Raw genomic sequence first — 23,880 nt, 5'->3', positions numbered from 1 at the left:
CCAGTTCAAAAATCAAAAACCGTGTCAACTTGTGTCCGTGCAGCAAAACTGGCTGATCACATCTTCCCGTTTTCACTCTCGCAGCCGCCGGTCAGCGCACCCCCCCCGGCCCCCCCGCCCCGCCCCCAACCCTCAAGCTGACTCACCGCACACAGAGCTGCCGTAGAATTCCCAGTAGATTCCCGGATCGCCCTCCGACCTTCCCTGGAGGTCGGACAGATAGTCTGCCGGGAGAGAGGGAGGGAGAACAGAGAGTTAGCGGTCGATCAAAGAGTCGACAAATCAGAGAGGATGAAGGCAGTGAGATGAAACAATGCCACCGCCGCTGCGCGCGCACGTGTGCGCACTCACACACACAGCGAGGGACGGGAAGAATAAGATGAGTGTTTGCGCTCAGACGGTGCCGGCTTGTCGCCGCCGCGCTTGGCGCAGAGTAGATGGATGCTGGCAGGACTCGGTGTGTGTGAGTGTGCGTGCGCGTGTGTGTGTGTGTGTGTGTGTGCGGTAAGCTGTTCTGGGATTCAACAGCCAAGCCTCATTAAACCCCTCTGGAGAGAGAGAGAGAGAGAGAAAGTGAGAGAGTGTGCGAGGGGGAGAGCGAGGGAGAAAACGAGGTGCGGGCAGGGAATGGTAATCAGAGTGGCCGTGCGCACACACGCACACACACACACACACACACACACCGAGTCCATATCCTCCTTTTACGTATTTTTTTCTCATTCAAGATATAAATACCAACACGTTTCAACGCGATAAAAAAACGGCGAAGCCTCATCACAAATAGAAACGTGGAGGGGAAATCAAATCATCCATGCAAGCAATAAGTAATAAACGCGATAATCCGGGACGTAATCCAGATTAGAGACTTTCAAGTCGTCATTTCCACAGCGCTTGGATGGGATTTTAAGGCCAAAGTCCCTCGGCCGCCGCCACCTCACCAACACACCGTCGCTGCTGCTGAGCACCACGTCCGTCTGGCCAATCAGATTCAGTCTCCGCCTCCATTTCCCGCCATTGGTTTACTCTTTTGCAAAATGCCCAGTTGTATTCTGGGACAACTAACAAAAAACAACTGTGGCTGTGTCTCAATTCAGGTTCTGCACCCTTGAGACCGAGTGTCCTCCGTCTGAAGGAAGCGTTCGTAGACTTCCCAGCCTAGAAGGACGGACCAAACCCCGCCTCCCTGGTAACCACTCGGGACGGTCTAGCCTTCGGCGTATTTCCTCGTTTCGTCACCGCCGTTCCCTCCGGCTGGCCAACCCCGGAAGTGACGTTTTTATAGCATCAAGCTAACCATTGGTTCGCCATCTTAACGATGCCGTTCGATATTCAAATAAATAAAAACCCGATGTTAAAACTGCATATTTTATTTGAAATTTCAATACTTACATTCATATGAAGTGTCTTTACCAGTATATGCCGCTAATTTCAGCTGACTTCCCAAGATCTCATGATGCTTTGCAGCAGCACGCAAAGCATCATGGGATACGTAAGTACGCAAAGGATAGTAGCGGTGCATCCTTCGAATCGGCTAAAACGAGTGCGTATTTCCGAGTACGCATCCTAAGCACCCTCGGGAATTGGGACAAGCCTTCGCGCAGTGCTATGACGCAACTTCCTTCCAAAATGCGCACTTCAAGGACGCAGAACCTGAATTGAGACACAGCCTTTACCCCAGAAAATAACATCTTGAATTTTAGCCTCGCATCACCGTCTCGATCTCACATTAGCAAGATCGAGACGAAAAAGAGCATCAAGGTTTTACTGTGGAGGTGGAACAAATTTGAAAATGTAACCAAAATTCAATTTTGAAAGGGACGATAACGACATACACAAACAGGTATTTTGTGTATGCTGATGATTCCATGATTTTTTTTTTTGCTCTTTTTTTGGGGGGCTTTTCCCGCCAGCGCTGCGGAGGTTGAAGGCCTCATTACAAATATTTATTGCTCCTCGCCGCCCCCTACCTTCCAGGAAGGTTTCCATGGCAGCGCTGTGGGTCATGTTGATAGGCGCCCGGCCTGAGTAGGAGGTGAGGGTGGGGTCGGCGCCGCAGGCCAGCAGGAAGCGCACAACCTCCACATGGTCGTTCTCCACGGCGTCGTGCAGAGGCCTGAGAGCCAGGAGAAAAAAAAAAGAAAAAAGAATCTGACATTTTAGGATTTTCTTTTGGGTTTTTTTGCTCGTTGCTGTCGGAAAAAATAAACATTATGCCAAGTAAAAAAAAGTTCCCCCGGACTGTTTTTTTTATTGGAATACGGGAAACTCCTCCCACCTGGTTCCGTCCTGGGCGCTGCAGTTGACATCGGCCCCGTGCTCCACCAAGTGGCGCACGATGCCCAGCCAGCCGCGGGCGCAGGCCTCGTGCATGGCGCAGTAGCCGGCGTTGTCCCGGTGGTTGACGTCGCAGATGCGGCGCTCCAGGCAATACAGCACCACCTCCTGGATGGAGGAAGAATCAGCAGACCAAAAAAAAAAGAACAAAAAAACAAGAAGAAAAAAAATGAATCATCCGAGCACGAAGCTTTATCAAACTCAAGCAGGTTGAAAAACGACAAGTCCTAAACGTGACTCTGAGTAACCTTCAAAAACTGAGCGTCAAGGTCGTAAGGTCAATACGACAACACTTAGCGTGTGTGTGCTTGAAATAAACCGATGAAGGAGGAGGTGGACGAGCTATCCAGGTTTGTGTGCGCAGGCCACCGTAGTTCAACGGTAGTTCCGGGAGAGACGGGGTGAGAAGGCGCGTGGTGCAAACCAAAATGTGACCACTTGATGTCGCTGTTTCCTCTCAAAATATCCAAATATTACACACTTGACCTTCAATGCTAACATAGAAATGAGGGGAAAAAATAACATTTCTAATTGGACAATGGCAACACATGACGGCAAGGAGAGAAATAATCCATAAAATGGCAATAAGCTCAGCTAGAATAAAAAATGGGATTTTTGAGGTTAGGAACTCGGATTCTGGAACTCAGCATTCTAGGAACCGAATTATTGCTTTAGTCCGACTGTGATCGTTGGAGTGGAATTGCGGCTCGTAGTTCCTTCCTGGAGGCTTGAAACTCCTTCACGAGTCCACAGAGTTTCTCAAAAAACTCTTCCATTACCGTTGTGTTTCTACTTCTATTAATTAACACAATAAAAGCAGTCGGTAGATACGTTCCCTCCTGCTGGCCAACCCCGGAAGTGACGAGACAAGAAAACCAAATGAGCTTCGTCCGATGAAGCTCTGCGAGTAAACGTGGTCAAGAATTGTGACGAGCGCTTAGCGATTTTTAGCGACTGGGTGGGGGGTGGCAAGGGAAGGGGGGGGTTGAAGACTGAGGGTCGGAGGTCGCGGGTCGCGGTGGTGGTAGAGGGTGGGGTGGGGAGGTGGAACTGGGATTCACCCTCAGTGCGAATCCAGAAATCCTTCAGGAAGCTGCGAGCGTTCCGATCCCAGTGATGCATGAAATTGATTCCCACCCCCTCTTCTCTTCCTAAACGGTATCAGAACGGAGGCGGGCTCAGCCGAGTCACGTGACCCGGACCGTCCGGTAGACCCCCCCCCACCACCACCACCTCTCTCTCTCCGAGCAGTGTGGAAGAAAAGAGCAAAAAAGGGGGGAGGTGGAGGAGGAGAAAAGCGTGAGTGCGAGCTGCTGATGGATGACGGCTTCATTTGCAAACTGAGCTTGTTAGCTCCACCGCTGCACCTTAACGAGAGAGAGAGAGCGAGAGAGAGAGAGAGTGGGGGGAGAAAAGGGGGGCGAAGGCGTGGGCAAAAAGCGGCAGGGTGACACTTGTGAGACCTGACAAGGGCTGTCACACGGCACATGAAATATTCACGCCGAGCGCGGGCGTGCACGAGCGAGCTTTCCAACGTGCACGCTATTTTTCCGCCTCCTAATGATTTCCTGTGCGCCGGCTGAATTTCAATAGCGGACGTCTCCGCAGAGGCTCGCCACCCCAAAACCCAAATGCCACAGGTTCCAGCGCCGCCGCGACTCGTTTGTCCACACGGTGGCGCCGCACTAAAGGTCAAACAGTCATTAAAATATGAACCTTTCACTTTGCCGCCCTGCCTTTAATTTATGCCCGCTGGGTGTGTGTGTGTGTGTGTTTGTGGGGGGGATAGAGAGTCTCCCTGTGTCGCTGGAAAAGAAGGAAGGAAAAAAGATAAAGAAATAAAACGCCTCCAGTGAGAAATAAGGCGATGATTTGGAATTTAAAAAATAAATCACAGGGACTTCTCTAAGTGTGGGACTTGTTTGCTTCTCCACTTTGCCCCCGGGAAAGGGGGTGGAGCTTGGAAGCCGATTGGCCACAATGGCCAATGAGTCACTCTTAGAAGTTGACCAATCAGATTTCAGGAGGAACCGAGGAGCAGTGGCGGAGCTCTGCGAGCGAAACCCCCACGACCTTCAAAATTCCAAAATCAAAAAAACAAAACAAAAAAAAAAATCCAGACGTTTCCCAAAGAGAAATTCCAATTCTCACCAAGTTTGGGCATCAACTCTTTGCACAGCAACATCACCTTTTAGCTGTGAAAAATCCAAACTGCATCAATCACAGTAATAACTCCCTGCACCCAGAAGAGGGGCTGGGCAGTCGTTCTTGGCCACCCACCTCGTATCCCAGACGGGCCGCCCGCTGCAGCAGAGTCTCCCCGGCGTTTTTATTCACGATGAGCCGACGCACCTCGGGAGGGGGGGGGCGGGCGGGGGGCGTGTGCTGCGGCGAGGGAGGTCGACAGCTGGGCGAGCGAGACGGCGAGATCTGCGTGTGTGTGTGTGTGTGTGTTGGGGGGAAGAGGAGGAGGGAGAGGAGGGAGGAGGGGGGTGGGGAGTCATTTAAAGTGATTAGCGTGTGCTGGAGGATTGGTTTTATTACCCACAAAGCAATTAAACACAAACACACACACACACACACACACACACACACACACACACACCCAAATCGGCGCTCGCCGTTCCGACATCCATCATTGTCAGATGGTTTCTCTTCAGCGCACAGGCTGTCTCTCACACACACACACACACACACACACACACTTTCCAGCTCGGTCGAAAATAGCACTGTCACCACCTCTGCAGCCTGGACTTGGTGTGTGTGTGTGTGTGTGTGTGTGTGTGTGTGTGTGTGTGTGTGTGTGTGTGTGTGTGTCTCTGTCTCTCGGTGTGTGTGTGTGTGCACGCAGCCGGAGGCTGATGACGGAAAGCTCAGGAGGAAGAGACGGCCGAACGGAAGCGGGGTGGTGGTGATGGTGGTGGTGGGGGGGGGGGATTTGTCTCGGGGAGGGCGAACAAGAGAGAAACAAATGAGTTCTCTCCCTCTCTCCCTCTCTCTCTCTCTCTCTCTCTCTCACTCTCCCGGAGTGCTAAGCCTCGGGCTGAAGTCCGGGACCAGGAGTCCCACCTGGTTGTGTGTTAGGCCCCCCCTTCTTCTCCCCCTGGTCTCTTTATTCCCAGCAGCAGCAGGTCGCCTGACTTCACACTGACTCAGACGGCCAATCGGGTGTGAGCTGACTTTTGAAACTGACGCTTGCAAACTGTTTTCGAATTTGGACATTCTGAGTTGAATTTTAAGGAATTCGCGAAAAAAAAAAAATTGTGTGTAAGGGCCAATTCCAATTCCTCCCTTAACTCCTCAATCTCAACCCTCGCCCTTAACCCTCAATCTTTGGCCCTGAAAAATAAGTGTAAGGGCTTAGAAATGGGACACCCCTTAAGTGCAGTTACGTCTTCCGACTGTGGGGGGCGGCCTTATGCCAAAGCTACGTCCAGTCTGTCAAGAAGACGACGACGAAGAAGAAGGAGAAAAAGAAAAAGACGGCGAAAAAGGAAGAAGTCCTCCGTCGCTACACAACGAGGTACACAAGTAACGTAAAGCCGGGACCGCCGGTCCGGTTGACAAACCTCGTAAAGTAAAAAAAAAAAAAAGTTACGCAACAACGATGTCAATAATCCATAAAAAAAAGTCTTAAACTAAGACAATAAAATGGTTTCGTAATATTTATATCTTTATTAACTAAGAAAATACTTCCATTTGTAGCTCGCTTTTACATCGCCATCTTTTTCGAAGATGTCTTGGTGAAAATACGCAATGCCTTCTGGGTAGCCCTTACTGCCAAGGGTGGTGCCGGAGAATCTCAATATTGAGGGCGATACAGCCCTTCAACTCTTCCCTCAACTTGACGTTCTTAGAATCGGGACAGCACTTGCACCTCGCGGGAGTGCGCATTTCTGAGATTGAGGGTTAAGGGAGGAATTGGAATTCACCCTTCAACTTAAAACTTATTTTCTGTAAAGTGTTTGAGAACTTCGAAAAGTGCTTCTTCCTCTTATTCTTATGATTACACAGTGAACCCTGTGCCATTTGACGTAATGCAATTAGCGTAGGGCTTTTCTTCCCTTGAACTTTATCGCTATCAGCATTGTACGGCTAGCGGTTATTGAGATGCAGTGCCCACTGTGACCACCAGGTTACGGCCTGGATCAGCTAGCGGAGTGCAGCTCTGCTGGCTATAAACCTGGTTAACCTACCGCAGGTTTTTAAAGTATCGCAATCATTTATTAGTGGGGGCAACAGGTTTGCGTGACGGTTAGCATTGTATGTTAAAAAGAAATTAGACAAACTTAAAAAATTTTTACAAAAATTTGTTCCCGCCTCACCTTGATTTTTTTCTTTTTTATCTTCCGCCCCATTAATTCATTAATTCATTTTAATTTATGCTAATTATATTTCGCTCGGTGCGGCTCGCGAAAACGACTTAGTCCGATTTTCTAAATGAGGATAATCAGCCGCACGTAGACACGGCGGAAAAGCTGCTCTGCTGAGCTGCCGGAGCCTCGGCAACAGCCGCCGCTGCTTAGCAGCCAGACAGCGTGTGCGTTTTAATGTGTGTGTGTGTGTGTGTGTGTGTGTGTGTGTGTGTGTGTGTGTGTGTGTGTGTGCGTGCAAGCGTCTGTCAAACGAAGCCGCTCGCTGCCACGCATCGACAGATAGGATGCAAGCTTTGCCCCGGAGGTGTGTGTGTGTGTGTGTGTGTGTGTCTGGCTGTGCGCCCGCGCCTGTTTGTGTGTGTCCGTGTGTGTGTGCAGCCGCGCCTGTTTTTGTGTGTGCGTGTGAGAGTGTGTTCGCGCCTGCGTGTGTGTGTGCGCGGGTTTTCTAGCGCAGCATACTCAAACAAGGAGGAGGGCAGAGGGAGAGCCGAGCGAGAGAGCGACAGACTGCGAGTGTGTGTGTGTATGTGCGCGCATGCGCCCGCGCGCTGATGTGCGTTTTGGTTGTGTGTGTGTTTTGATGTGTGTGTCCTCGCTGCCCCGAGGAAATCTCCGGTGCAGCAGCTGTCAAAACGGCACAAGCTGCCGCGAACACACACGCACACGCAGACACACACAAACAGGCAGAGAAGCGTGCACGCACGCACGCACGCACGCGTGCACACACACACACACACACACATAAGCGGAAAGGCAGGCGCGCGCACACACACACGGCGTACATGTGGAGAATATTATTCTTCCTCCATAACCTTCAATCACTCCATCCCTCCCTCCGTTCCTCGTTTGCTCTCTCCTTCACTTTAATCTGCGGTGAATTGAATTACGGACAGGCACGCACGCACACACACACACACACAGACACGCGCACACACACACACGATAAACACATACGCCGTCCCTGCTGAGGTTTCCCAGCGAGCTCCAATCAGCACGATAATTGCAACGATTAACAGAGAGCGAAGAGGGGGGGGGAGTGGAGGATGGAGGGGAGTCTGATGGAGGTGAGGTGGGTGGGTGGGGGGGGGGGGGGTGTTCAACTCGTTGCACAATATATTAGAAAGAAAGATTTAAGAGAAAAAAAAAACCTCCCGCTGTTTGTCTTGCTGCTGAGTTTTGTTTGTTTGAGCCATTTGTGTTTTTTTTTTCCTTTTTTCTCTTTTTTTCCCCCTCGGTCACGAATCAACGCTCGCAGCGTCTGAGCAGAGACGACATGCTTTTATTCCCGTTTGTGCATTCTCTCTCCAACATTCAATTTTCTTTTCTTAATAATAATTAAAACCATTCTCGCTTTTTGTTCTTTACCAGTGTTTTAGTTTTTCAAAACTCTACGAGGACAAACTGACTGCTGCGCTGGAAGATTTCAGCGCTGCTAATCAATAATTAGGCCACCAAAATAAATAAATAACAGAAAAAAAACAATGAACAGTGAAATCGTGTTAGCTCAACTTTTGAATCAGTCTCCATACAATAGTGGAAGGCTGAAAACAGATTTGCAACTTCTCACCTCAGTGCGCTAGCGAGCTAGCCGCAGGACTAGCCGCCATGTGCTAGCTTCGACGTTTCAAAAGTTCTTAGCAAACGAAAGCAAGATTCTCAAATTTCTATCTTGCAAAATCAAATACTGAAAAAAGCTCTGACAGCTGAGACAAATCTTGCAAAAAACAACAAAAACAAAAAAAAAATGTGGAAAAACAGCAACTGGAATTGCGGGCTACGTTTAACACAGCGACCAACCAAAGAACTCAGCAAAAAACAAAAAGAAAAAAATCGGAAAAGCAGCAACTTGAATTACGAACTACGTTATTTTAACACAGCGACTGACTAAATGACTCAGCAAAAAACTAAAAGAAAGAAAAATCGGAAAAACAGGAACTTCAATTGCGACCGATGTTTTTCAACACAGCGATCAACCAACGAACTCAGCATTTCCTACCTTCCCGTTCTTTTCCTCATAGCTAGCTCCGCCCCCGTACATCTCCTCGCCCTCCGTGTGCTTTGTCTTGCACGGCCGCTTCCCTTTCGGCTTGTCGGAGTCGCCGCACAGGAAGTGGTGAAGGTCAGTCATCGGTGGGGACGCGGGCCGAGGGTTGTGCAGCAGTGAGGGCAGGAAGCTGGAGAGGCGCCGGCCTTCCCGCAGCTTCTGGTGTTTGTCCTGGAGGCGGGACGAGGCCAGTGCCGCAAAAGAGGCGGGACCAGGCGGCTGAGAGGTGGGGCCACATGGCGGGAGGGCTAGGCCACCGTAGAATCCTGATGGAATTAAAAAAAAAATTAAATAAAAAAAATAATAAAAAAAAATATATATATATATATATATATATATATATATATATATCGACAACACATCTTTAACCCCATGCACAACTTCAGGTGGAAGTGATGGTTACGTACGTCAAAAAACTTTTTTACATAAATTTGCGAGATCAAATCTCAAATTTGTTCCCGCCTCACCTTGATTTTTTTTCTTTCGTATTTTTTCCTCTCCCCTGTTAATTCATTTAGTCATTTTAACACATTTTTGACTCTATACACAATTTCAGTGGTTGCTTCAGCTATGACCACTGGGGGTGGCGCTATTTTCCTATTTTCAACGTCACGAAACTTAATGTGACCTTGTTCAATCAAACCAAGTCGTTGATGGAAACCCGACATTTTTATCAGCAGCTGCAAGGGAAGAATTTAAGACTTAGGGCCAATTCCAATCCAGCTACGTCCAGTCTGTCAAGAAGACAACGACGACGAAGAAGAAGAAGAAGAAAAAGACGACGAAAAGAAGAAGTCCTCCGTCGCTACACAACGATGTACACAAGTAACGTGAAGCCGGGACAGTCGGTCCGGCTGACAAACATCGTAAAGTAAAAAAAAAAAAAATGTTACGCAACAACGATGTCAATAATCCATAAAAAAGTCTTAAACTAAGACAATAAAATGGTTTCGTAATATTTATATCTTTATTAACTAAGAAAATACTTCCATTTGTAGCTCGCTTTTACATGGCCATCTTTTTAAAAGATATCTTGGCGAAAATACGCAATGCCTTCTGGGTAGCCCTTACTGCCAAGGGTGGTGCCGGAGAATCTCAATATTGAGGGCGATACAGCCCTTAAACTCGTCCCTCAACTTGACGTTCTGAGAATCAGGACAGCACTTGCACTTCGCGGGAGCGCGCATTTTTGATTGAGGGTTGAGATTGAGGGTTAAGGGAGGAATTGGAATTCACCCTAAATCAGCAATTTTTTAAGTTTAAAATTTTACTCTTAACTGCATTTGATTTGTTTGCATAATTTTTTCGTATTTTTCAATGTAGATTTTATTCTGATACGTTTTAATCTTATACCTGTAAAGTGGCTTGAGAACTTCGAAAAGCTCTTCTTATTGTTATTATTCTTAGAATCTTTAGTTATCCTAAAGGATCCAACACAAACACGCCGAACCACGTGATTTGATGTAACGCAATTAGCTTGGCTGCGCTAACGTAGGGTTTTTTCTTCCCTTGAACTTTATTGCTATTAAACACGTAAAACTAGCGTCACACAGCTTGTGGTTATTAACATGTAATGCCCACTGTGACCACCAGGTTTACAGCCTGGATCAGCTAGCAGAGTGCTGCTCTGCTAGCTATAAACCTGGATGACCTGGTTTTTTTGAAGTATCGTGATCATTTGCTAGTGGGATAACAGGTGTGTGTGATAATTAGCACTGTACGTTAAAAAAAAAGAAACTTTTCCAAAAAAAAGATTTTGACGAAAATCTCCGGGATTAAACCTCAAATTTGTTCCTGCCCCACAATTTCAGTGGTTGCTTAAGCTACGACCACTAGGGGCACTGTTTTCCTAATTTCGAAGTCACTATACTTTTACATCGTTGTGTTCGATCGAACCAAGTCGTTCCAGGAGACACGACATTTTTATCGATTTAAAGCGACGTTCGCCATAAATTTGAATGAAACGAAAACAACTGCATTTTCCGCGGACGCCGCCGGGATTTAAACTCTGCACCAGCCTCGTATATCTTCAGGGCAACTACTGGTTTTGTTTCAGATTTTTTTATTCATTCATTTTTTTTTTGTATTTTTTTTTTTTATTAATCCTCTACATCACTTCTGCAACCCGGTCACGTTGCAGGAGTCGCATTTTCTGAAAAAATTAATCAAAAATAAAAATGAAAACAAGCCTAGCCCATTAGCGCAGTTAGAGCTGCTGCGTCGACTATTCAGCTTAATTTCTTTTGTTTTAATTTTTCTGTTTTTGTCGGTTAATGCGAACTTTGGTATAAAAAAAAAAGAATTAAAAAACTGGCATCACCCCAAGATGGAAACCAGGCTACTGTTGAGTCGAGCTGCAGGTTTTATGGTTGATGCGGCCAACAGGCGCATGTGAATACCAGGTGTGTGTGTGTGTGTGTGTGTGTTGGGGGGGCAGGAAATGCTCTTGAGCATCAGGTGTGCAGGGAGCAGCAAGGAATCTGCAAAAGTTAATCTCATCCACCGACGGATTTTTTTGTTTCATTTCAAACTTCTTTTGCGTTGTTTTTCTTTCATCGGCAAATCCATTTTCTGTCATTTTGCGAACCCACAAACACACACACACACACAGTTTTCCTCTTTGCTAACAAATGAGCTACTGTCTGTCCTTCAACACAGTGGGGGGGAAACAGGGGGATCGAGTTAGATAACAAGAGACAGGAAGAGAGAGAGAGAGGGGGAGAGAGAGAGAGAGGAAGGAAGGAACAAAGAAACACCCTCTGCGCTTGAGTGGAGCAGCGAGCAAGCAAGCGAGCGGGCGTGCGAGCGGGCGGCCGAGGTAGCGGATAGTGGGGGAGGGGAGGAGAGCGAGGGAGCTGGCAAGGGAGCGTTTCTGTTTTCCATTGCAGCCGCCTGCAGGAAGCGCGCACGCACACACACACACACACACACACACCCCCGACACACACACACAGAATCCAGTGTGTAAAATTTTTAAATGGACGGACGCGCGCACGCACGCACACACACACACACACACACACACACACACACACACACACACACACACACACACACACACACACACACACACACACACACACACACACACACACACACACACAGCCAGAGGTTGTTTCGGAGAGTCACGCCACATCCATCTGCTGAATTATTTATGAGCCAGGAAAAGCGCGTGTGTGTGTGAACGTACATACACAAACACGCACGTACAACACACACACACACACACACACACACACACAGATGTTTGGCACACCCACATGCAGATTGAGCGCGAACAGGATTAAAAATACAGCATCTAATGGTGATGTGTGTGTGTGTGTGTGCGTGCGTGCGTGTTTGTGCGCGCAAAGCTACTTAATAGGAATTTATCGTGCGCACACACACACACACACTTGTCGCATGCATGTGTGTGTGTGAGTGTGTGTGCGCGCGCATCCCTCTGGGTGTGTCGCAGTAAACCTCTAATCGTCAAACTGCAGCATTTATTGTTTCATTAGAAGGTGACATCACGGCTACTGATGCATTCTGGGCCGCATCCACACGTCAGCCCTCATTAAGTTTTTCGACTCAGGAAAATGAGTTTTGGGTTTTTCGATTTTTTTTTTTTTTATTATTAAAACCACGGTCTGCACAGAGCCATTTGCATGTTGTTTTTACTGGCGTTTTTTTCTTTTTTAAGAGCTAGCGGTGGACGCTAGCGCCACTAAAACGACTTATTTCCATTTGGATGGATTTGTTTGTTTTTCTAAGTTTGTGTTTTCAAGGCAGAAAATCAGTGACGACACCGAAGCAACGCGATCGCCAGCCGAGTAACTTCAAGGGATTTTTATGCTTATTAATTAAATAATTATATTTTGGGGGGTTTTGAGCTTTCTAGCAATTGTGCTGGATATTAAGAGAGAAAAAGTCATTTTTTTGCAAGGGCGACGGCCAGCTTTGCAACGCAGCCCTCGGTACGGCTAAGTTTTGAAATCAGAAGCGACCCGATTATTCTGGCCATAGTCAGTGGACAATGCTCAGCCCGAGTGCTGCCGAGCCCTGATTGGCCCGATAGGTGGCGACCGCCGTCATCAATCACCATCGAGCGACATCAGCGTCCCTGTTTGTGTTGCGACTGCGGCGAGCAAAAGGAGAGCGAGAGCCAAGAAAAACAAGAAAAAAAAAAGGGAAAAGACCGAAAGTGAGCTCGGAAAAACACAAACAAAAAAGCTCCAATAAAACTGCTTCTGCTTCTGCTGAACACTCACCGACTTTTTTTTCCTACTCCGGACCGGCTGTGATGAGTGTTTCATTAAAACGTGCAGAGCGCTGCCGCTCGCCACCAGGGCGGCGACAGATGGGAAGCTTCCTCTCATCAACACCTGAGATCCCAGTGAAAAAGCCCCCCCACTTTCCCCAAACGCGAAATGACTCTGACGGATTCGGGGGAAACTTTCCATCGGCCGAGACGACAAGACTCTAAGAGGAGCAATCAACGGACCGAGGACGGACCAGGAGGAGGAGGAGGAGGAGAAGAAGAAGAAGAAGAAGCTGCTAACACATTCCGTATGCATTGGTCTATGAGTGTGTGTGTGTGTGTGTGTGTGTGTGTGTGTGTGTGTGTGTGTGTGCACGTGCACGAGACAACTCCATCTGGGAGACGTTAGACAGATATTAGCATGCCACGAGTTCACAAACGCACGCGCACAAGCACACAAACACACATCTGTGTCGGAAAAGGCGTGCACGTGCACATACACACACACGCACACTCCCACCCGGTCGGTGTTATTCCACTTGTGAACTCCAACAATCAGGGAGAGGAAGGAGGGAAGGAGGGGGAGGAGGAGGGGGGACGGGGGGGGGGGGGGAACGGCAGGATGGAGAATTGATGACGACAGCGGGACCAAAAAAGGAAAAAAAAGGAGGTGGTGGAGGGGGGGGGGGGGGGGGGGGGGGCTTTCATCAGCAGCGATAACTGTTTTCTGAATGTGCAGCTGCTGCTGCTGCTGCTGCTGCTAGAAAAAAATAATGAAAAAAACACCAGAAACTGGCTGGGCGAAAAAACACCAGAAGAAAAATAAATAAATAACGAACGCGCTCATTTCAACGTTCGCGGAATTGATTTGGCCGACCTGATTTCTTGCCGCAAGGAGAGGTTAAAAAAAAAAGAATTTGTTTTTTACCTCTAGCATCGTCCGCCTTCCCCACGAGGCCACTGTAGGGCTCCGCCCCCCCCCTGCCGGGAGCCGGCAGCCATTGGCTAAGCTCGCCGCCGGGGAGGCGGGGCTTGTTGAGGCGCAGGCCACTCAGCTCGATGCAGACCTTTAGCTTCCGCACGTCGTCCAGGGTCGAGTCTGTTGGGGGTGGGGTGGGGTGGGGGTGTGGGGTGCAAGGGGGGGAATGAGAGGGGAGAACCAATCGGATCGCAGATCAGATCGGGCTGCTAGAGTTTCTTTTTTTCTTTGTAGCAGGTTGTTCGTCAAAGGTCCACGTTTGTCATCCTGGTCTCAGGAGAGTGGGAGGAGCCCGCATCATTTATATTATCATTAATTAATATTAATTGTTATTAATAATTCATTATTATTATTGGGAAAAAAAACACCATCCTGAGATATTCCAGGAAGAGGCGCATTAGCCCTGCGTTTACAGCCTTCTACCACATGTCGGGAGGGGTGACCACCGACCCAGAAGCGCCCTCTGTGACATCAGATTTTCCAGGAGCAGACAGAGTTTCAACTTTGTGAAAAAAAGACCAAACAGGAAGCAGCAGAAGGACAACGGATGGACGTACAGCAGATTATTTTTAGAAAAACAAACGAAATCTCGCTTAATATCGGACCTTGAAGCCAAATGGAACGCGGCCGCCCTAGCGTCAGGACGTCATTAGAGCGGCGGAGGTTGTGTGTGTGTGTGTGTGTATACGTGTGTGTGTGTGTGTGTGTCTGTGTGGGGGGGGCTCTTACCGTCGGTCAACTTGGTCTTCTTGCCGAGGTTCCTGCCGCCGCCGCCGCCGCCCTCCTCCCCCTCCTCCCCGTCCTCTCCCCTCCCCTCCCCCTCTCTCTCCCTCTTCTGCCGGCTCCTAATGATGCTGCTCTGGTGGAAAGGCTCCAGGCTAAAGATCCGCCTCCGGTTTATTGCCATGCTGAGATTTGAATTCTCTTGAAACGGGCCTCTGGCTGCGGCCGGAAACCTCTGTTGTTGTTGTTGTTGTTGCTGCTGCTGTTGCAGCTGCTGAGAGACGGAGCTCCCCTCTTTCTTCTTCTCCACCTCCTCCACCTCCTCGTTCCTTTCCTCTCCTTGCTGCCGACCGTCTCCGTCCTCTTTGTTGCTCTTCTTCTCCTGCTCCGACGGCGTACCGCCATCCTTCTCCTGGCGGATGGGGGTGCCGTACGAGTGCCGGTACAGCGGCGGCGGCGGGATGAGATTGTGGATGCAGCCCAGCTCGAAGCCTGCGAAAGACGGAAGGAGAGCTGCAGGAAATTCACCTCAAGAAAAACCGACAAATTCAAGCATAGAGAAATGAGAAATGCAAAACGGCTGCAGTATGCAGAGGACCTCAGTCTCTCACTCCAAATCTCACAGCAGCTAAGCGATGTGAATATATTTCCGATAAAAAAAATATAAAAAACGTACAACCAAGTGGAACACTTAGTCAGTCAGACCACTAGGTGGCGATGAATGAAAAAAAATGCAGACGTGATAGCCAAACGTGAAAATGTATGAAAAATGTGCTAATTTTTATTCACCTTAGTACGTAGTCATTGCCATGGCAACGGTAAAAAGTAAATTTATTAAAAAATTTACTAAAATACATTAACCTTGAGAAAAAAAAAAGAGAAATTAAAACATAAAATAGAAATGCAAAACTGCTGCAGTATGCAGAGGACTTCGGTCTCTCTTCTGGCATCGTGCAGTCGGTACCATAGAGATGGTGAAAAAATAAAATATAAGCAATATATCCACATCCAAATGAAAAAAACTAATGAATTACCACAAATTAATAAATAACCCCATGCTGGCCATGCTGGTTGGTTTGGGATCTTGCCATCTTTCCTTCAGAGGCTGATTTTGTTCTTTTTAAAATGCAACCTTTGACCTTTACAAACAGTCTCTCGCAGGAAATAAATTCATCACAAAACTCTGACTTCACACGCCACGAGGTGCGACAAACACTCAGTCACACAGCAACGCAGCAGCAGCAGCAGCAGCCGCTTTCGCTAGCAGCAGTAACCGCCGCCGCGCAGATCAAAGAGCGGCGCCTCGTCCTTGTCCTCTGTCGCTCTCTCTCTGATCTTCCCTTCTTTTCCGTCTGTCGGGGTTTTTCTTTTTTTTTTTACCTTCTCATCTCATCACCAATTCGCTCGTTCCTTCTCCATTTCCATATTCACGTCTCTCCAGTTTTATCTCCGGCTAGCCCCGTGGTTCTTTAGCACATGCTAACCTGATACTAACCTACTGCTCATGCTAAAGTAGTTTTACATCAGGACTGGAGAAAACGTCAGGTTTCTATCTTTTTTTCCCCTCCTGTACGTTAAGATTTCCTTGTCCGCTCTCAACTCTGGAGGCGTTCAACAGGGCTGCATGCTCGGCCCTCTGCAGTTCTTATTTCAAATCAAAGTCAGTCTAGAACACGACAACTATTATTATTCTAAAGGCAGTTCCATTTCCAAATAAAACGTTCCTGCCATTTGTTTTTTTTACAAACATCCCACAAATAATCTGCTATTAATTCTCGTCATAATTTTTCAAATGTTAAGCAAGCCAATCAGCAAAGTGTTTGAGGGAGCAAAACCTCTCGACAGTAAACTGGAAAATGGGAATTGAGTGGTTAACTAGGAGTATTAACGACTAAAAGGACGAGGAGGAAAGGGGCGGAATTCTTTTTGGTGTTTTGGTGAACTTGCACATGAACAACAAACCCTCTGAATATTAAAGTGTGTTGAGGTCGACAGCATTTAAAAAAAAAAAAAAACAGCTCAATATTTCCCTAGAAAATCATCAAGTCCAATCAATTTAAAACTTTAACAAAAAATCATCTGATTGATCAGGTATTTTTTGTACTATTATTTGATTAAAAGCATGGTTGTAATTAATTTACAGCCGGACAGAATTTAAGCTGAAGCAGTCAAACTTCAAAACCTGATGTGACACAAAAAACGACAACTTGAGAACGATGCGTGTGTGTGTGTGTGTGTGTGTGTGTGTGTGTGTGTGTGTGTGTGTTGTGTGTGGTTGACCGTGTGGTTGGGTGTGTGTGTGTGTGCGAGCACTGGTTGCTGGTGTTTGTGTGTCTAAATGTGCACACTTGGCTTCCTAGAGAAAATGAGGGCAGCAGTGCGCTGGGCTCAAAGCGAGCGCGGTGCACCGAGAGTTCAAACGTGTGTGTGTGTGTCTGTGTGTGTGTGTGTGCGTGGTTGCACGCGTGCCTGCATGAGGGGGGCAGACACACACACATCTGTACTCTTGCAAGGCACGTGCACGTTTCCGTGCACGTGCGCACAAAAAAAATAAAGACAAAGAAAGCAAACAGCTCCAAGCTAGATCAGCTTAAAAAATATATAAATATGTGTGTGTGTGTGTGTGTGTTTCAACTGTGTATATGTGTGTGTCTCTGCGTGCATACGCCTGCCCCTGCACACGCCTGCCCCTGCCTGTGTGTGTGCGCCTGTGTGAGCGCCTGTGTGTGTGTTTGAGCGCCTGTGTGTGTGTGTGTGCCTGTGTGTGCGCCTGTGTGTGTTTGAGCGCCTGTGTGTGCGCCTGTGTGTGCGCCTGTGCCTGTGTGTGTGTGTGTGTGTGTGTGTGTGTGAGCGTCATCCTGCAGAGCTCGCCGTAAATCCTCTTACCTCCCGGTGCCTCAGTGGCGTCTGCTGAGGGGGTTCTTCCTCCTCCCCGCCTCCCCTCGCTCTGCTGGCAGCGCTCCCACCCTCCCTCCCCTTCTCCTCCTCCTTTCTTCCTCGCCCCCTCCTCCTCCTTCTCCTCCGCCTCCCCGTCGTCGTCTTTCCTCCCTCCGTCTCCGCGCTGGCCGTCTGCCAACTCCATCTCCTCTGCTGCTGCCGCCACTGCTGCTGTTATCCCTTCTTCTTCTCCTTCTTCTTCCTCTCCTTCTTCTCCTTCTCTTCCTTCCCCCTTTTCCTTCAGCTCCAGCTCAGAGAAGCGCAGCATGGCTCGCTGAGAGAAACGTGAAAGTTTATCAAATTTAAAAACAAAAAAAGGGACTTTGACATCTTTGAAAATATTTGACTTGATCTGTTGCTCATGTGATTAGGGGCGGGGAGGGCGGGGTTGTCAGTCAACTAAGAATTTTAAACGCTGCCATGATTTTTTTGTGATAAAATCCAGAAAAATCACAAATAATTCAACTAGGCACTGCTAACAAAAAAAACAAACAAACCTTGTGAGCAGCTGAATTCAAATGTTTTAAGTCTTACATGGCGCAGTGCATCAACAAGAAATCTCAATCTGTTGTCATATTGTCAGAAGGTAACCAGACCAATCAGGGTAAAGGGGCAGAGCTACAGATGGGATTTAGCCGTGGCAGAAAAGGGGAAGCAGCGACATTGCAAAATTTCCGCATTAAAAGAAGAAGATTTTTTTCTTTTCTCCCGCCTGGCTTTGGGAAAATGTTGAAAACTTTGGGAACGTTGACCTGACACCAACTGGCTCCAGTATCAGGTCAAGAAATCGGATTGGTTGGGTCTTTTTTTTTTTGTAACGCCCCACCCTTTCTAAATATTCTCTAGGCTCTTTTCCAGTTAAACACGTGGAATAACTTCAACAGTTCTTGGGGGAAAACGTCCCAGGGAAGCGGTAAATTTTTTCTTGGCGTTTCTTGGTTCGGACTTGAGGAGCGCTGATGCTCAGACAGCAGTTGTCAGCTGAGGGGGCTGAGAGTTTGGGAGAATCTCCTTGCGGAGGATCGGGAAGCTATCCTTTTTTTTTTTTTTTTTACAACCATGAAAAACTGCAAATACCCCCCTAAAAATATTTAAAAAAACAAAAACCACAGCAGTGTCTGACCCTGGACTCAGCCGCCTTGAAGGGACAGCAACAACAGCCAGAATCCACACACCAACTCTCTCAGGCGTCTCCAGTAAAAGAGTTAAAAATGGGAAGGGGGGTTCGGGGGGGATTTAAAATGTGGTCGAAAGAGACAACGTTTCTTTCTTAAACAAAGCTGCTCCTGAGAGTGAACGCCTCTGAGCTGGCTGGAGGCAAACCCGCAAATTTGAGCAGACAGAAACCAGGGACATTTTGTCCTGAGGGTGACACCAAGGAATCATAGTGCTTTCAAATTTTAATAAAAACGTCGACTTATAATTTCAGATTTTTTTTTTTTTTTTGCACCTCTGCTGTTGCTGGACTTTTAATTTCTCCCCAAGTATTCGGTCATGCTGGAGTTGGCGGTTGGACCCTTCCAGCGCCTTATCTTTAACCCCCACCACCCACCCAACCGCCACCGCCAAACGCAAAGTCATATTTCCTAAGAGGGATGATAGATACCCAGCGTCTCTGTCCCGCACAGCAGACGGACCAGACCAACCCTCCATCCCCGCCCCCCCAGCCTGCCTGCAGCCGCCGCTAACCGCTCGCTGCTCGCCTTCCTGACAGGCCAGTATTTCTCGCTCACCTCGCTCTGCCCTGACCACAAACCCATTTTAAAATTAATGGCCCGTGAAACGATCTACAAATCCATCCGACGTCGCCGCTCCGAGCCGGCAGCACCCAAGGGCGCGGGAGCGAAATGCGAGTTAATTTGAGTGGTAACCTCCCCTGAGCACCTCCTGCTCTGCCGCCACCATAACCCTACCCTCCCTCCCCCCACCGCAACCTCCCCCTTCGCAAACCCCGAATGACGACGAGGATGAAAGGGGGAAAGAGAGTGTGGGGGGGCAGCAACTCAGATTCTTTGTCCAGATAAAACGCTGCAAGAGCAGCGTGAGCTGCTCAGAGGAGATTTCAAAACATTGGTGGACTTTATACAGATTTTATTTTCCTAAAAAACACATTCAACAAATACTGTCAATAAAGAAAATTAATGACAGCCAAGAATTGCTATTGGTGTTCAATTGGTGTTCAAATTTTGAGGTAATTTGGGAACTTTCCAAATCAGCCTCCATTTTCTTGGATTTTGGGCGGGGGGAGGGAAAACTAACAGGAGCCACACACATGCAGCTATGGCTTATTATGCTAACTTGACCCCAGCACAACCAAAACAGTCAAAGACGGGGGGCTAGAAGGGGGTGGCGAAAGGGAGCGCTATTCCACCTCAAACCGCCACCGTTTCTTGATCCTGATTCAAACAACTCCACAAAGCCTGCAAACACACGATGACACAATTCCGGAATAAGAAGGATTTCTTTGGAGTGCACACACTCAATCCAAAGCTTATTTTTTTCCTAAGTTTTTGGAAAGTAAACTGCTTAAACTTGATCAGTATTTTATCGTACTGATGCCCATTTCCTTGTTGACGCCATTTCTTTCATGGCTCCAAACAAATCAACACAAGATTTTCCTTGTCGAAGACACTGAAGTGAACAGTAGCGTTAACCTGTACATCACCAACAAGAATGTTCTTCTCAATTAGTGCGAGCCAAAGTGACTGAATGAATAGTAAAAAAAAAAAGAAAAAAAAAATCAATCTCATAAAACAAACCCATGCAGGCCGCGGCGCCACAGTGATTACAATCCAGACCAATAAAATTAAATTTGTCCCCGCCGTAGCAATGCACTATAAACATTTTGTTGATAAATTGAGTGATGGAAGGAAAAAAAAACTTTAAAATTTCAAATGTACAAAACATTCTTACCTGGAGTGCTCTCTGTTCTCTGCTCAGCTGGCTGGAGTCTGCGTAGAGCTCGGTAGTCACACATTTGAACTTGTCTCCAACATAGCCAGAAGAATTGGCAATGCGTTTAGTGATGCTGCAGCACCGATTCTTGTAAGCAAGTGCATCATCGTCATCTAACATACCATCCTCTTCTTCTCTTACTTCATAACTAGGAGAGTTGTGGTCACAGTCTTGGATCTCTTTGCTTGGCTCTTTCCTATTAGCACAAAAGCCTTCATGTCTGGGTAGGTGTGGGTTTATTGGTTGTTCTGGAGTCCATGAAGCAGAAGCTGATTTAAATCCTCCGTCAACTGGATTTTCGGGTAAAAGACGCTGAACAGCTGGGCCCAAAGGGAAATTGTTTAAACCCTGGAGTCTGCAATTGTTACAGGTGTGGTCACTTCCTAGATGTTGACGCTTAGCAGTGAGATCTGTACAATCTGGACAACAAAAACAGTTCTTTGAGCATGCAGGGGTCCTTGGATTCAAGCAGCTGCAGACAGGTTGCACAGTGTTATCACTGAATGCAAACTTGGGATTAATGATCCCACAACTAGGAGCCATGGGGTTGCCATTTCCCAGAGTTAGAATTTGAGGTTCACAAGTTGGAACTCGTAGGCCTGCTTTACTACAACATGGTTTGACATAATTTTTGTTGGCTGTATGTGTGCTACTCCCATCTCCAGCGTTGCATGTGGGACTTCTTGAGTCAATGTTCCCACTGTGTGGTGCCCCCTTCATGGTTTCTTCAAGTGAAAACCTTGGGTCAAAACCTGTGCAGTGGACCTGTGGAATAGAAACTCCACTTACAGGGCCCTTACTGATCCCAGCCCTTGGATTTAGTGACTGACAGGTACTTGTGGCTGCAAACACATCATCCTTGATGTTAGAATTATTACACACACTGGAGCAGCTTTCTTTTATGAAAGGGGTGAGCAAGTTGCCATTTGTGGCACTGTTTTTGTCAAGTTTTCCGTTTTTACTGTTTGAGCTGTCGAAAGGAGCTTGATTAATGGTGCTTTTCCTATTGACACCATTACTACCATTAACGGTGACACCACTTATTGATTCAGTAGAACTCTGAGTGGTGCCAGCTTTAAGTTTCCGAGAAAACTGCTGAGGAGAAGTTCGGGCACATCTCATCGTCTGCTCCTCTGGGATGTGGAGTAATGGACTTTGTGGCTCCTGCATTTCCTGAGTCCCATCTGGAATCTCGTCACATTTATAAGGTGGTTTAGAGGACTGAAAAGATTGCTGTTGCGAGTTGTGAGGTAAGGATCCTTGTCTTTGCTCAGCAGACTGGTCAGAGGATAGGGTATTTAAGGGCTGTGGCTGTCTTTCAACATGGCTATATCCACTGGTAGAATCTCCATGTGTGGAAGGTAAGGTGCGCTTCTTCGTGAACACATCATTTTCGGGCTCATCACGAACAAGGTCAATATAAATTACATCGTCATTAGCATAAGTGTGGCTTTTGCTTAAAGCCTTTTTTGTTTCAGTTGTCGACTCGTCCCTTTCACTGTCACTCTTCTGGGATCCAGTGGTATTCGGTCTTTCCTGTTTTTTTAATAACTCAGAACTCTTGGTTTTATCTCCAGTCTCAACCTGTTCAACACCAGGGTGGGAAGTGACAAGAGTGGGGGTTATTCCCCTGGGATTTTGAAAAGTCATGAACTCACCCTGGTTTGGATGAACTCCATATGGAATGCCTTGTTTAGGGATCAAGTGTGGTGGATAAAAACTGCTGCTGCCAAGCAAGACTGGGTGTGGGTAAACTGGCCCTTTAGCTGGAATGGTCATATGTTGCAAGGACATATTCTCAGCTACTGTGTAAGGGACATAGCGGCTTGTGTAGCCAAAGCCAGAAGGGAGGTACGAATCCCCATAGTTGTGAGAAGACTTTCCTTTTTCCAAACTTGACTGCTGTTGCTGTGAACGAGAGTGACTCTCTTGTGCCTCAATTTTAGGATTCAGAATTTGTTTTCCGGAGCATTTGTTACCCTCCTCTTTACTGTTTGGGTAAAGTTTATCTGAATCAGTAGGAGGGAGCAAAGACCATTCCACTTTAGACTTTGAGAAAGGAGATGATGTTGAGGTTCTCCCCCCGATGGAAGGGCTGGGATTACCATTCACATCACCAATTGTGGATCCAGGCGAGTACTGTGGCGTTAAATGATGATCTAAACTTCTGGGTTTTATCATTTGGGAGCTTTGAGAGCTGACAGTCGAGGAGGGGCCTGAAATAGCCCGGGATAAGGGAACATCACTGGTTGATTCAGGAAGATTTGATGACTTTACCGACTTAGTAACAGGTGGGGTAGGACCTTCTTTTAAGTGCAATTCCTGACTTGCAAGCAACCCATAAGAATGTGGTGGTACGTAACCCAATTTGGCCAGAGCTTCTAGCTTGGATGAATATACTTCCAATTCCTTTGGAGACAGATTCAAGGGGTTTTCTTTGAGGTTTTTTGGAGGCTTTTGAGACACACGTGTGTCCTGTGATGTCTTAGCCGGTGAAATACCTTTTTCTGCAATACAGGTATTTGACATGGTGTCTTTGGTTTTGTTACTGCCTGATTGCATGGTAGAATAGATATCCGACCTCATACTACCTTTGGAAAATGGTTGAGTCCCTATATGTGACGTTGAGGATGAAGAGGTGCCTCTGTAAAGTGACTTATTTAGGTCTGGAGTGGAATTACTCATGGGATGGGGCAAGGGACCAATGCACTGAACATTGGTGACCGACGTGGACTGATTGGAGGTACTGCTAACACAACTTTTACTGGAGGCACCACTACTTCCAATGCTGTTACTGCTGAGTGTGGTTGTATTGGAAATAGGCAGAATGGATTTTGCACCACTGCTGCCATGTTGTTGATCGGGACGGGGAACGGGCAGAGGCTGGGGATCCTGGGGTATCTGAGGACTAGCTTTGAAAGCAGAGTGTTCCTGGGATACTTGAGGACTAATACCAGGTAAAGTTTTATCCTGTGCGTGGGACAACGGTGAAAGACCAGCTGTGGTTGGATTAGCTGAATGAATTCTAATTGGAGGGCCCAGTGGAGAGGAGATATGAGCCGGTGCATAATGGGGCAGGTAGAAAAGTCTGTCTTCCACAGGTGCACTGCTTGCTATTCCAGAGGCGCACAAAGACTGGTATGCCAGCTGTTGGTGAACAAAGGGTGACGGCTGAGAGAGAAAAGATGCCTTGTATGCCATATCAAGGAATGGGTACATTGATGCATCGGCATAAGGGCTGACCCAAGGCAATCTGAGGAAGCTACCACCACCATTCAGGCACAGTTCAGAC

At 47.4% G+C, this 23,880-nt stretch overlaps 1 protein-coding gene across 2 annotated transcripts in view; it reads right to left on the bottom strand.

Moving 5' to 3' along the window:
• Positions 1 to 23,880, bottom strand: part of LOC142881029 (BCL-6 corepressor-like) — a 34,008-nt gene that overhangs the window by 3,247 nt on the left and 6,881 nt on the right. The window contains exons 3-11 of one of the 2 annotated variants that reach the window (XM_076015071.1): positions 20,547 to 23,880; positions 17,583 to 17,907; positions 14,703 to 15,188; positions 13,923 to 14,093; positions 8,707 to 9,020; positions 4,615 to 4,764; positions 2,276 to 2,442; positions 1,968 to 2,113; positions 147 to 224 (exon numbers count right to left, since the gene is read on the bottom strand). The exon at positions 20,547 to 23,880 is cut by the window's right edge and continues 341 nt beyond it. In XM_076015071.1, the coding sequence (XP_075871186.1) occupies positions 147 to 224; positions 1,968 to 2,113; positions 2,276 to 2,442; positions 4,615 to 4,764; positions 8,707 to 9,020; positions 13,923 to 14,093; positions 14,703 to 15,188; positions 17,583 to 17,907; positions 20,547 to 23,880 (5,171 nt within the window). The remainder of the gene's footprint in view (positions 1 to 146; positions 225 to 1,967; positions 2,114 to 2,275; positions 2,443 to 4,614; positions 4,765 to 8,706; positions 9,021 to 13,922; positions 14,094 to 14,702; positions 15,189 to 17,582; positions 17,908 to 20,546) is intronic. The other variant, XM_076015075.1, reaches the window with a different exon arrangement.

Source organism: Nelusetta ayraudi, unplaced genomic scaffold (genome assembly GCF_046127955.1).
Source record: "Nelusetta ayraudi isolate G7.1 ecotype Tasmania unplaced genomic scaffold, CSIRO-AGI_Nayr_v1 ptg000006l, whole genome shotgun sequence".
NCBI classification, from domain to species: domain Eukaryota; kingdom Metazoa; phylum Chordata; class Actinopteri; order Tetraodontiformes; family Monacanthidae; genus Nelusetta; species Nelusetta ayraudi.
This window is presented reverse-complemented; position numbering and strand designations above follow the sequence as displayed.